This window comes from Macrotis lagotis, chromosome 5 (assembly GCF_037893015.1).
Source record: "Macrotis lagotis isolate mMagLag1 chromosome 5, bilby.v1.9.chrom.fasta, whole genome shotgun sequence".
NCBI lineage: Eukaryota > Metazoa > Chordata > Mammalia > Peramelemorphia > Peramelidae > Macrotis > Macrotis lagotis.
The window spans coordinates 59035806-59049781 of NC_133662.1; the positions used below are offsets into that span (position 1 = coordinate 59035806).

The 13976-nt window shown below is 31.5% G+C and overlaps 1 protein-coding gene across 1 annotated transcript in view; it reads left to right on the forward strand.

The window, feature by feature from the left end:
• Positions 1 to 13976, forward strand: part of RIMS1 (regulating synaptic membrane exocytosis 1) — a 658456-nt gene that overhangs the window by 471721 nt on the left and 172759 nt on the right. Inside the window, exon 19 of the mRNA XM_074237321.1 lies at positions 11819 to 11890. Within this exon, the coding sequence (XP_074093422.1) occupies positions 11819 to 11890 (72 nt within the window). The remainder of the gene's footprint in view (positions 1 to 11818; positions 11891 to 13976) is intronic.

Here is a 13976-nt window from a genome sequence, read left to right on the forward strand (position 1 = left end):
TCTATTCAATCACAATAGCATCTATCCTAGATTCATCTCCCACAGTTATAAATATGATTGGACATTTCCATCCTCTGGACCCTAAACCACAAGTTAGTCACTTAGTCCACAAGGCCAACAATGAAGATAAGAAATTACTCTGGCTGCCATAGGGTGACACTTGCTGAGGAAAAGAGCTGAGAAAAATATGGGGGAAAGAAGACAGAGAAGGAAAAGCAGGAAGATAATGAAGATATGAATCGAAAGGGAATGATATGGTCTTGAGTGGTTGTGCACATTTGGGTAAGGTATGAAACGGCAATCTTTTGGGCACATATAATTGGAATTGGCCTCTTCTTAAGTACTTATCTTTTGCCACTAGATGGCAAAAACCAACTCCATTTGCAAAGATCTAATACTGGAACCAATGACAGAATGTGTCAATGAGAACAAAAAGTAGAGAAATGAAGCAAGAGGAAAAGAAAAGAAGAAAAGAAAAAAGGAGGAAGAGAGAGAGAGAGAGCGAGAGAGAGAGAGCGAGAGAGAGAGAGAGAGAGAGAGAGAGAGGTGAGGAGGGGAAAAAGAGATGGATGAGAAGAAAAGGATGAGACAAAAGGGGAAAGAAAGGGATGGAGAAAAAAATTGACTGAAATAATAACATCACTATAGTTTTAGTGTTTTTCTTATACATAAGCTAAATGGAAAGGAATGAAAATTTTGGGAAAATTAAAAGAATATATTAATTCTTAAATATACTTTTAGTCTTGCTAAATACAAATGCATATTTGAAAAAAATCTACTTTCTTCTCATAGTTTTAATATCCTTTTAAACATTTTTATATTAAAATAGCTGGCTCCTCTTATGTACAAAACTAATTAAAATTGAACATTCTCTCAGGGTATTCAATACATAAGAAAAATGAAGCAAACTGCTGCCTAATTGCATGCATATCAGCATATTGAAGGACTTTTGAGTGCACAGCAACATTTATTATGTTTTATTTAATTCTTATAGTAGAAAAAATTACTTTTTTAACAGCATGTGTCCCAAAATGTTTCCTAAAATTTGAAATTCTCCTCCTAGTTCTCCATGGTCCATTATATGGTGTTTTCTTTTCTTTCTTTCTTTGAACAAATCATGGGTTGGAATTTTGTTTCAAGAAATAAATTTATTCATTGTGACATCAAGTTAAAAATGATCTTGATGTAATAAAAAGTGTTGATAAGATATTTATACAAGCTAAAATTGTTATTTTAGGCCATATTTCAGCTTCTGCAACATTGGGGATACCTTTTAATGAGAACAACATCACAAGGTGCAGCAGATCTGTAAAGTTCTAGCAATGATGTTCCATGACTAGTATTTATGTACAGTGTGGAAGCCAGCAGAAAATGCAAACCTTTAACAAATTTTACTTTCTTTACCCAATATTTAGTAAACATTAAATTATCATGTAAGTGTAATATAATTTAGGTTTTTAAAAGTTATCTGTTTACAATTCATAACTACTGAAGAATTTAAGTTCTATTAGCATTTTAACAATTTTTAATATCACTTCATGCTCTATTAGCTCTTTCATTAATTTTCTGTTCTACTTCAGTAAGTATTCAAGTGTTATCTATGTGCTAGGCATTGGAGATAAAATGGCAAAAATGAATGATTCTTGTCCTAAAGAAGCTTATGTTCTCCTAGCATACTATAGTCCAAACCCTTTCACTTTTCAGTTGAGGAACTCAAAGACCAGAGTTTATTTGACTTCTATACATGAGTAATGAGTGGCATAGCCAGGTGGGCAAAGTATCTAAGCTATCCATTTTCCTTCACCAACTCCCCAAATTGCTAAGGAAATAAAAAAAAAATCTCCCTTGTTATGTTCTAAGAGATCTATAATTATTTGATACAAGTAGTCTTTAAGTAGACTATTAATGACACAGGTCCCTAAGTGACTATCAGAGCTGCATGTCTAACAGTAGCAGTTCTATGTTGGAAAGAGAGTTATTGACAGTTTCTCACATTTCCAAATAGTTCAGAGGCTCTTTCTACATCTTAGTCATGTTCCCAAATGAGCTTTTTTATTGTCATAAAATCAGATTTATAGTTGCATTTGGCCTCAGTGAGTATCTAGTCCAGCTTCATCTTCAGATGAGGAAACTGATGCCCAGGGAAGTTAATCGTCTTTTCTGAAGCCAGAGAGGTGGCAAGTGACCTAAATGGCATCTAACCTAGTGCATCTGACACAGTGTTCTTCCTTGTATTCTTCCTTACACTAAAATTTAAGAAGCACAATCCGAACTCTGAAGGCTTGTCCTAATCTGTTTTGGATATGTGTGCATATGTATGTACTTTTTGGCTCTTCATAATTTATAATATGGATAGTGGGCTGAAAGGAAGCTTAAAATCAAAATTATAGACTAATTTATAAAATGAAAAATATTAAGATAAGAGTCACAGAGTTACTGAAATCAGATATCCTCTTTCCCAGCCTAGGGACCTTTCCACTAACACTTTATCTAATTCAATCAGTTTCACAGAGTATGTAAATTTAAAATTTTAAATCTAATTTTTCAAAAAAATGTAAATGTTCTTTCAAGAGAAATGCAAAGAACTTCTACATTGTGTTGGGCTCCATGTTATTCATGTCTAAATCCATCTTTAATAGGACTCAGCAGAAGATGTCTTTCTGCCTTCTCATAATAGTTGAAGGGAATTCATAAAGCAATTGTTTTCCTTGAATTAGTCTAATATAGAATTTTGAAGTTTAAACTTTATACTAAATGTCTTTTAAAATTAATATAAACAAAATAAAAATAAGTAGAAATAAAACTCCTTAAAAATTATATCAAGCTTTTCCCCAGGTAAAACTTTTGGAACACAGCATTTTAAAATACTGAAATAAGTTGCAAATTAGTTATTCTTATTGTATAATGTAATGATTAATTTAATTCAACATGACATGTCCATCTTAGAATATATACATTTTTAAAATGTATAATTATGAAACTAGGAAAAAAGCATTTTGCCTTTTCATGATTCTTTTCCAGTCCCAATATTCCATATATCTTTTACTTTCAGGAAATACTAAATATCCTGTTTTTTTTCCTGTCTTGTTCATTGGACAAACAGGGGTACATGGTCCCCCTCCCTAGATAGGCGAAGAACTACTAGTCCCAGGATTCAAATCCAGCATGCATCACCTGAAGATGACAGGTACTAGTCAACTCCTCCTAATGGAAAAGTCACCTACAAAATTTGTATGGCACCAAATTGAATATATTGAAAATAAGTTCATTACACGCTTACTGCCAGGAGCTCAGAAGAAATCCTTGTGATTCCATCCCTGACTTCTTTCCATTATTATACAGCACCTCAGAATGCTCACAGACATAACCCAGGTGAGCATTCAGTGACACTCTTCAGAATTCCATGATGCCAAATCAACCATGCTTTTTATAATCCTATCTCAAAATATTTTAATATTGATTTCAATCCTAAAACAATCTTAAAATTCATCTATGTGTGTCTTCAGGTGCTTTATAATACCTTAATTTTTGCTGCAGAGTCTGTTTCTTTTATTCTCATGTGGTGAATTATCTCAATTGTTTCATTTCTCAGAATTATTGCTGATGAGTTTTAGTTTGTGAAAGAGAGAGGCTCTGTGGTACATACCATGAAACAGTTGGGAGTGACATTTCACATTTTCATTTTTTAAGTCAAGTATTATACAGTCAATTTTTACTGGCAAGCTTGGTTTCACCAAAATAATCAGTGCTTCCATTCATTTTATCTGTTGATCGATCCTACAGGTCACAACATTTCCCATTGCTTCCAGTCTTAGTTGTGTTATCCTTTTTCCAATCCATTTCAGACCTGTTGTACCATTTTTAATAAACAATGAGTTAAATATTGTTGATGGTTTTTCTTATATAATAGACTTTTTTCTTTTTTTAATGTTGACAAAGATTTATTCAATTCTTAAAATGTATTTCAAAAGTCAGATCTTGAGACTTTAAATTTGATTTAGGGACATATTTCATTATATGTTTCCTGACACAAATTATGATTCATTATTTTGTATTTGATTTGTGTGATTTTAGGGGCTTCAATTATCAATAAATTTTCCTTTGAGATACCAATCAGAAAAATTAAGGTGTAGAGAAGAGGGGATGGAAAAGACAACACACCATTTTTTGTTTTCTTGAATGGAGAAAGAGCAACAAAAATTATTTTTAACAGGAAATCAATTATACTGACATATTTATTTTAAATGCAAATAACCAATTTAGTAAATACTCAAAATTAATTTTATCATATTTCATTTTGAATAAATTATAATTTAAGATACTTTGAGTCTCTGGATTGCTGTCTTCAAATTCAACCTTTTTCCCTTTGAAAATGCTTTTTAAACAAATGTTTTTAAATAATTAACCTGTAGAATTAATTCTACCATTAAGCAGTCAATTAATAAGCATTCGATGATGGAATAAATATAGTGCTGACCCTGGAGTAAAGAAGGCCTGAGTTCAAATCCAGATTTAGACAATTACTTGTTGAGTGACCCTGGGCAAGTCATTTAAACTCTGCCTTGTTTCCTCAAATAGCAAATGAGAATAATAATAGTACCTACCTCCAAGGCTTGCTTTGCGAATCAAATGAGGTAATATTTCTAAAAAGCACATAGCACAGTTCCTAACATATAGTAAAAATTATATAAATGCTTACTACCCTTTCTTTCCCACTAAGTTTATACCATAAAACAAGCATTGAAATATAATTAATAAAATGATCCCTATTTCCAAATATTTTATATTCTAACAGGGAGGGAGGCAACAAAGAGATAAATACATGTATATAGACACACACATGTGTGTATATATTATATGTATGTATATGAAAATAAAATTTACATGTATAATATAACAAGAATAAATTATATAGTAGCTAAATAAAAGATAGTTACGGAGGCAGGACACTAACCAATGAGGGGACCAGGAAAGGATTCATGAAAAAGGTGAGCAGAGAACATTCTGAGGTATTGATGCTGGCAGATTATACCCTTCTTTGTAGACAGTTTACTAACTATAGACAGATAAAGAGAGCGTTACCCCAGAAAGTGTTAAATGTCTCAAGATTATGATGACTCTTCAAAGAGGTGAAGTGACATGTTTTTTGGCAGAAAGGATCTTAGAATTATATCATTCACCTAAAATTATAATTTTAAGTATGAGGAAATGACTTCAAAAGATTAAGTGACTTGCCCAAGGTCATACAATAGCAATTTAATCTTTGTGACCTGTCAGAATTCTGGTAATAGATACATTTCACTGAATTTGACTAAGATATTCTGCAAGTATTAGATAAGTAAGGAAAGATAAACAAGAAGTGGACAGAATAGAATTGATACTAACTTATAATTTTATCCAAAAATTTGAATAAATTAAATTAATTGCCAAAATAGAAAGAAAGCTTTTGAGCCAAGAAACATTTCACTTCTCAAAAAAAGAAAGATGGTGAAAAAGACTGCTGCTGTCAGATATTTGTAATATCTAACAAAGAATGATGATAATTATAAGCCATTTCCCATAAAGCAAAGACAATAAGTGGACTAAATAATTTTTAAAAATTTGATAAGATATTCAATTAAGTAAAGATTGGAGAAAAATATAAGATGGAAGAAAATTGGAAAAATATGCAAAAATCAATATACCAAACTTTTCACTCAACCAAGGCTGGTCGAACACCTACATTTGAATATCACAGTTCTGGTTTTGCTGACAGCAATAGAAAAAGTATTAAAGAGAAGAAAGAATAAGCAGCAGTCAGATTGGATCAAGTGGATCATAAAAATAGTTTCTTTAAGTGACATGATTGTTTTGGTATTGAAGGATCAATAAACAATGTACCAAAAATGTTGAAAAAAAACTCAGATTTAATAATTTAAAAAGTGACCAAGAGGAAATCAGTACTGCTACTCTTTTATGTACTCAAAAATTTTTATGAGTCATTTGTACAAAAAATCAAGGGTGCCCTGTTTGGGGAAATTATCAGTTAACAGCCAGGTGTTTACAAACTAATAAATGGTAGTAATGGATGATATATTTACTACTTTGCAAATGACTGGAAGATGTTAGGAATCATCTAAACCATTGTACTTATCATTTGTTGATTATTTTTTTAAATGCTTCAGTTAAAGAAAATGATGTTTTATGAGGTATTTTAAAATACTGTATCTTGTGTTACAATCAGCTAAATTTGAAAATAATTATAGATTTCTAGAAAATTTTTTTTAGGTTTTTGCAAGGCATTGGGGTTAAGTGGTTTGCCCAAGGCCACATGGCTAGGTAATTATTAAGTGTCTGAGACTGGATTTGAACCCAGGTACTCTCCTGACTCCAGGGCTGGTGCTTTATCCACTGCATCACTTAGTCACCCCAAAAGTTTTAACTGAAATAATTCTGTTTAATACTTTTTGCTATTAAACATTAGATGAGGCACAAAAGAGAGAAATATATACCAGCCAAAGCCATTCTGGAGGCAATTTATCACAGAGTCCAGTTAAAGAAAGATTCTTTGCGGATGTTGAAATCTTCTAGATGTTCTTCTTCATAGATGACATTATACAGATTATGTTAAGTCACAGCACATTACAGTGCTTTGTGGGAAAGAGCTATAAAACTAATGCCTTTCATATTTTGATTGCTTAGGTTATAATTTTCATTTTTCACACACACACATTAAAGTATATCTTCAGTAACTGATGCAGAATATATATAAGAAAGATAAACTAATAATAATAGTTCAAAAATATTTTGCTATTAAAATTCACACTGTGCTTAAACAATTTCAAACACTATGTTATGCTTAATTATTCAGTATTTTTGAGTCCTCTTTTTTGAAACAATACTGTTGTAGTGGTCTTTTTTCTTAGTCAATTTAAATCATCTATTGTATTTAAAATTTCTTTTTAAAACATAATGAGAGATTTATTAGGCACTGATACAAATAAGGTAGGCATTTCTGATCTTGAAAAATAGCCTAGTTATTTGGCAGAGTATATATTTTTGGGGCAGGAGGGAAGGAAGGAAAGGAAGGGAAGGGATGTTAATTTGCATGCCTTTTCACTTAACTATTTCAATGACAGTATACATTTGGCATGAATGCTATTTTTAATTTGCTATAATTTATCCAACTGAGAACTCAATGTTCTCAGAACAAAGATTCACTTTGTAAATAGCTTTCTTTAAATTCCTTAAAGCTGCTATATTTTATGTGTACTCCAGTTGCTTTTCTACCTCTGAACTAAATGTAGGCCTAGTTTCAGTGCTTAAAATTAATTTTTTAAGAGTTATCATTAGTTTCAAATAATTTGGAGAAATAAATCATTGATTATTTTTCTCTATTTTGTGATTGTCTCTAAACCAGAATGATATACAGTTTGTAGACTATTAGCTACTAAAATAACTTTAAGTGAAAATATAGATAATTTGAGGATATTAAGTTTTATTTTTCAACAGTATTCAATTTTGGACTTTCTATGGTGCCTTACATATATTAACTGCTTATCAAATAATTCTTTAATAACACTTTAAATGTCTTAAACTACTAAATTTAAACAATCCAGAATAAAAGTATTCTTTATTTTTTCCTAACACATTTGCATATCTCTTTTAAATCTTTCCTTTGTTTTTGGTTTTTTATGGAGTCCTTGATTCAAAAAATTGTTTTTTTCATAATAGCAACAAAAATTAACTTCAGGGACAGAAGGTTTTCGTAGGTAAATTGAGCTATATACTGAAAATTCTTAGACTCTAAAAAAAAAGTTGAAAAGTCTAGTGAAAGGAAATATATAGATGAGAAGATAAGATAAAAGCAATCTGGTTCAACTTAGATCACATATGTGATACTTAAAATTAATCAGTGAGTTTATATAGCAAGAATTCTCTTTGACATGCTCCATTCTGGTGGAAGTTATTTTATATGTCAGTTGATTATGTCCGGTCTCCAATTAAGTGCCAAACACAGGAACCTAGGATAGAGAGGGTCAGGGAACAAATTGTTTGCAGTGATTTGATGTGGCTAAATTTGCTTTCATCAGTGAAAACAAAGTAGGATCTTTGGACCTCATTAAATACCTAAGTCAATATTTCCTCTCTGAAAGAGAAATTGTTAACTTTTTAATAGATACATTCAATGTTATGAAAGAAAATGATGTCACAGTTATGATACAGTGTAATTACTTGCTATATGCACAATTTAGTCATTTCTAATGCTTTTCCTTATCCATTATCTGCAAATGTTACTGCTCTTCAAAAAAATATCCTTTATCTGCACCAAAAAAAGCATCTCTGTAAGGACATCAGAGATACTACTTGGTATTTCATGACTGAATGTATATGCATATGGTTTCATACCTTTTGATTGCATATGGCCATCTTCATTACATGTGACAATTTGCTTCTATCCATTATGTTCAAATCTAATTCCATGTTCCCCAAATTATGAAAGACCCAGATATTTTTCCTGCATTTCCAGACAAGATAGTATAAATCACCAAAATGCTAAACCAGCAACATTGTTGTGATATTCTTTTTTTATCAGATTTTAATTTCAATTAAAACATAATTATTTTATAGAATATGATTTTCATTATGAAGAAATAGAAATGTCTATAATTTACCATAATTTCCAGTCAGTATTTCAATGTTTGCAATTTGCAAATTATTAGTTTATAAAATGTCTATGTAATAGATTGCTAATCAATTATTAATAAACTTAAAAGTCATAGTTTGCAAGTAAAATCAAATTAAATTTGCTTGACATATAAACTAAGTGAATTGGATATATATATACATATATGTACATATATATATATATATTTAGAATTTTGCAAGGAAATATGATTTAAGTTATTTGCTAGGTAATTAAGTGACACAGCTAGGTAATATTTTTAAGTGTCTGAGGCATCATTTGAACTCCCATCCTCCTGACTCCAGGACCAGTGCTCCATCCACTGCACCACTTAGCTGTCCTCATGAATTAGAAATACTAATTAGGAAAAATGAAACTTGAAGGAATACCAGATAACATTTATACCTTTGTAAGTGGTCATAATGTGCTGAAAGAAAAACTTGAGTCTTGTTTTCCAGATTCCAAAGCTGGTTCATTAGTCACTATATCTCTCAGGATACTGCATACAAATTTTAGATATTGTCTGTAATCAGAGAAACTCTAGTAAATGTCTGAAAACCAGTTCGCAAGGGATCAGGATAAGGAAATTAGGCCAAACATACTTTACAATTATACTAGATTATTTTCATTATCTTCTTCACTTCTTAAAACTTTGAAAAAAACAAAATCAAGCACTGATTTGCAGCATTTGCTAATTTCCAAGATATATGTTCAAGCTGAAAGTTTAACAATCAATCCTGATTCTAGTTGGCTCAAACATACCATTGTGTATAATAATGAAGACAGTTTATACAGCACAGGGATCTAACTTTGAAACTATTTCCAATAGGAATAATTTTCTGTTCTCACAAGCCCAATACATGTTTTCACTACTGCTAAAAATGCCATATTAAATTCTTATTTAAGTACAGTGTATTTTCACACAAAATATTTATAGAGCTAGAAAGATTTTATTTATTGTGTACTGTCAAACCTGTACCTACTGAGCTAAAGTTTAAAATAGGATAATTTCTTCAGATTTCAGCTAGTTTCAGTAGAATTAATTTCGTGACTTCTTATCATTATTAATCATAATAGATATCTATTATGGACAAAGTATATCTAGGTTAAACCTTTGTATTGAAGCCATCCCAAATATCTGGTCATTAAAATGACCAACACTATTAAAAGCATGGATTGCACATTGATGTTTAAATTGAGTTAGGCATTCATCAAAGTAAAAATTTAAGCACTCATCAAATCTAAGTTGAGTGCTATAATACTATGCAAAGACTTGTCAAAATAAGTTAAGCTCTCATCATTTGGAGTCTCCATGTGAATTGCATGGGAAGGATAAAAATAATTTTTAAGATAGTATTTGCTTTGTTAAGATCTTTAAGTCATCACGAAGGGAAAGTTTCAAGTTTCAATGCCATTTTAGAACAAATACAAATTTATATAGCTAGTTCCCAAAATGCTAAGACTTAAGAATCTTTATACATAAATAGGATCCCCTTATTCATTTCACTATATAATTAATTGGAAGGAAACTAATGAAAAGGAACACTATAAGGTTCCCTCTTAATTCAGTTGTGAAAAGGGTTAGTTTATCACTTTGATAGTTTGTTTTGGGACATTCCCAAGTTGCCTGGAGTCTTCATCCCTCTGCTAATTCTGATTACTTGGTAACCACCTCTCTGAGTCTTTTGGGGTCAGAACCCTGGGATAAAAAAACAATATCCCCAATTAAACACGAGAGACATTTTTTTTAAACTTCTCTGAGTCTCAGTTTCCTCACCTGTAAAATGTGCACAAAAATATCACCTTTGTAACAGGGTTGTTGAAAAGGATCAGTTGAAATCATTGAAAGACTTCATAAGCATTAATAAACAACAAAAATGTGAGTTGATATTATTTTGAAGAAAGTTCCATTACATAGCCAGGCATAAGGCAAGATGGCACATCCCCCAACTCACATAATGATAATGCATTATTGGCAAGACATAAGTCCAAAAGCCAATGCCTCTCAGAAAGGGACATTTAAAAAAATAAGTGGTCACCAATTTCAGATATCAGCTGTGCTTTGCTTTAGTCCTACTTGGACATAAGGAAACCTTTGAGTACAGTGATGGGATTTCCTCTGGTATGGAAGAATGGGGACAGATTCAAGTATAGAGAAGATTAACAGTAGAGATAATTGATAGGGCAGAACACCTAGAGCTGAAACTGGGGAAAACAAATGCTGACCGGGGCACTGGAACAGATGATAGCAAAGGCTTAAGCATGAACATTCACAATATTCACAATACTAAAAAAATAAAAAACCTAAACTAGTCTTTATCTGGTTTTATCTAATTTTTAAGACTTCAACTTTATTTTTATTGAAAATTCACATAAAGTAGTTCAGTTGGATCAGGGGTTAAATATTTTTGTGGATAGAATGTGTCTACATGTGCAAGCTAATCTAAACTACTATTTCTATAGGAAAATTTAATTGGAGTTCCAAGATATGACCTGGGAACTTTTGAGAAACAAAATCCCCAGGTTGTGGAGAGCATCTATAGCAGTTCAAAGATTTTATGGTATTTGAACAAAAAAATCTTCAGAAGTGCTACTTGACTGAATAAGCAAAATAGGAAAAAGTAGAGCAAAGAAAGAAGCAAAAGCATTACTAGACTGTAGAATGAATTTGACTTTACTCTGATGGAGCATGTTGGATTGGAGCACTCTTCTTTATTGTAGATCCTTCTGAGAAAGGTATTGGCTTTCAATGTAGATTAGGTTCTATTACTGCTTTCAGATGATAGATTAACTCTCACTTCATTATCACTACCATCTTTCCTAACATTGCTTTTTCTCACCTCATTTTCTGCTTGTCAATGAAAAATATGTCTATTCAGGGATCCACTTTCAACTATTTTCACATGGAGCTAAAAGTGGAAATGAGCCCCCTTCCTGCTTCTAGTACCAGGTGTTCTCATTTGACAGCTCTTCTGTTCCATATTTCTAGTTTCTAAATGGGTTTTTAATTGGAAAACATTGATTACTAAAACTATTTGCTGAGAAGAGCTACAGAGCACTTTTCCATCTGTCAGTTTCTTTTTATCATTTTGTTATATGATTATGGCTTTATTTATCATATTTTTTGTACTTTTTTAACATCTCATTTCACAGGCAATCTCGAAAATCGGAAAGATCTAGCAACCAAAAACAGACTAGGAAAAGCAATGCATCTGATGCAGAAAGGTAGGCTTAGCCCTATGCTGTTGTTCATGGCCATATTTGATTTTAGCATATACATATACATATATATATACACACACATGCATATATATCATAAATTTAACTCATATATCATGTGTTCCTTTTGCATCAACTCTTTTTTGAAGTGTTCAAATATGAAATTAAATTTGTGAAATTAAAAAGTGATTTATAGGATAATCAGTATTATTATCTCAGTACATTCCCTTATGTGAGGATAAGATAATGACAATTGAAGATAGTCCTTTAGTCACAGAATTCCAGTTTCTAAATCTTGCACTAACGATTGTTGATTTTGTTATTCACTAAGTAATCCATCCATATATATATAGTTTCTCATCCATACATATAGCTTCATGGACCCTGAAGCATTTGAATTCAGTTGAGGTTTTTCAAATAAACCCCAAAATTCAATAGAGAATAGTCCTAAACCTGTGATTTCATTGCTAAAGGGGACTGCTAGATGAAGAAACTTCATATATACTAGTATGTCAACACTTCATAGTCTCATAAAATTCTAAGAGCACCAAGAGAGTAGGTGACTTGCCCAAAGTCATACAGCAGCTATGTATATCAGAATTGGGATTTAAGCCCAGGAGCTTTAGCAAGATCAGCTTGCTCTCATTTTACCACACTACTTTATCAATACAAATGCATTAATATTCAATATTTCCAAGTATTAGTAAATAAGCAATTTTAATATTGATAGGCAATACTTAGTGCTACTATTTCTTCTAGGTTTTCCAAAGATCATAGACTTAATTTGTAGGGTGTTTCTCCAATTATTTCCCCAGCAACACCATGAATTCAGAGGAGACCATGTATTTTCTCTGATACATGGTAGGAACTTCCCAAGTCCTTGTTGATTATCTGATTCATCAACCAAAGAGGTCATGTAATCTAACTTTTACTTTCTTAGTGAAGCCAAGAGAAATGACTTGTCTATGGAGAGATAATATTCAAATTCAGGCCTTTGATTCCAAATTACTTGTTTTGTTCTACCACATTTCCCCATCAACCCCACCAACATGACAACTATGTCAGAATCAAAGCTGCATTTTAAGTTAAAATGTAAAATTATTTCATTATCTTATGCAAACTCTATATTTATCCCCCAAATATCTCATAGCACATGTAATAATATAGCTTAGAGGAAAATGAAAAAAAAATTAATTATTTCCCCCCCAATCATAAAATATTTAAAAAAACTCTGGACAGCTAGGTGGCTCAGTGGGTAGAGCACCAGCCCTGGAATCAGGAGGATCTGAGTTCAAATGCAGTCTCAGACCCTTAATAATTACCTAATTGTGTGTTCTTGGGCAAGTCACTTAATCTCATTGCTCTACCAAAAAAAAAAACTTCAAAGAACTTATAAGAGTGTCACAATATTCTATTGTTTAAGGTAATGTACAACACAAAGTAATGTTTTACTAAATTTTAGCACTGTTTACACAGATCAATGCCAGTTGCTTTTACTTGAATACACCATGATTATGGTTTCATTCATTTCCTTTTTCTTTGAAAATATCAGATATTTATTTTCATCAACTTTTCTAATTGAATAACATCCAAGTGGTAATCTATCTGATCAGAATGTAATACAAGAAGTTTGACAAAGTAAAAAGTAGTGGCCAAATTATGGGTTTAAGGAGATACTTCCCTTCTCTAACAATTCTACATGACTCTTAGATTATATTTTTCCAGATATGTCATACTCTAGCTCATATTCCCTCATTCTTCTCTGCAGAATCATTTGTAGTGAGCAGAATAGTTTTCCTGTCAGTTATTTGTTTCTAAACCAAAGTTTATTCTTGAAGAAGAATTTCTGAAAGACACATTCAAACTAGATCATAGAAGCAAACTTCAAAGAGTTTTCCAGAATCAAATTTATTTACTTGTTTTGGGGGATGGCCCTTTGCCTATGTTTTATAAAAGCTCAATAATGAGCTGATTATTAATGAGATTTGACCTGTGAATAGTTGTTTTATTTACTACTTAAGTAAACTCAAAACAAAACAAGCAAACACAAATACACACACACACTACATAACTATAAATATACATATTCTTC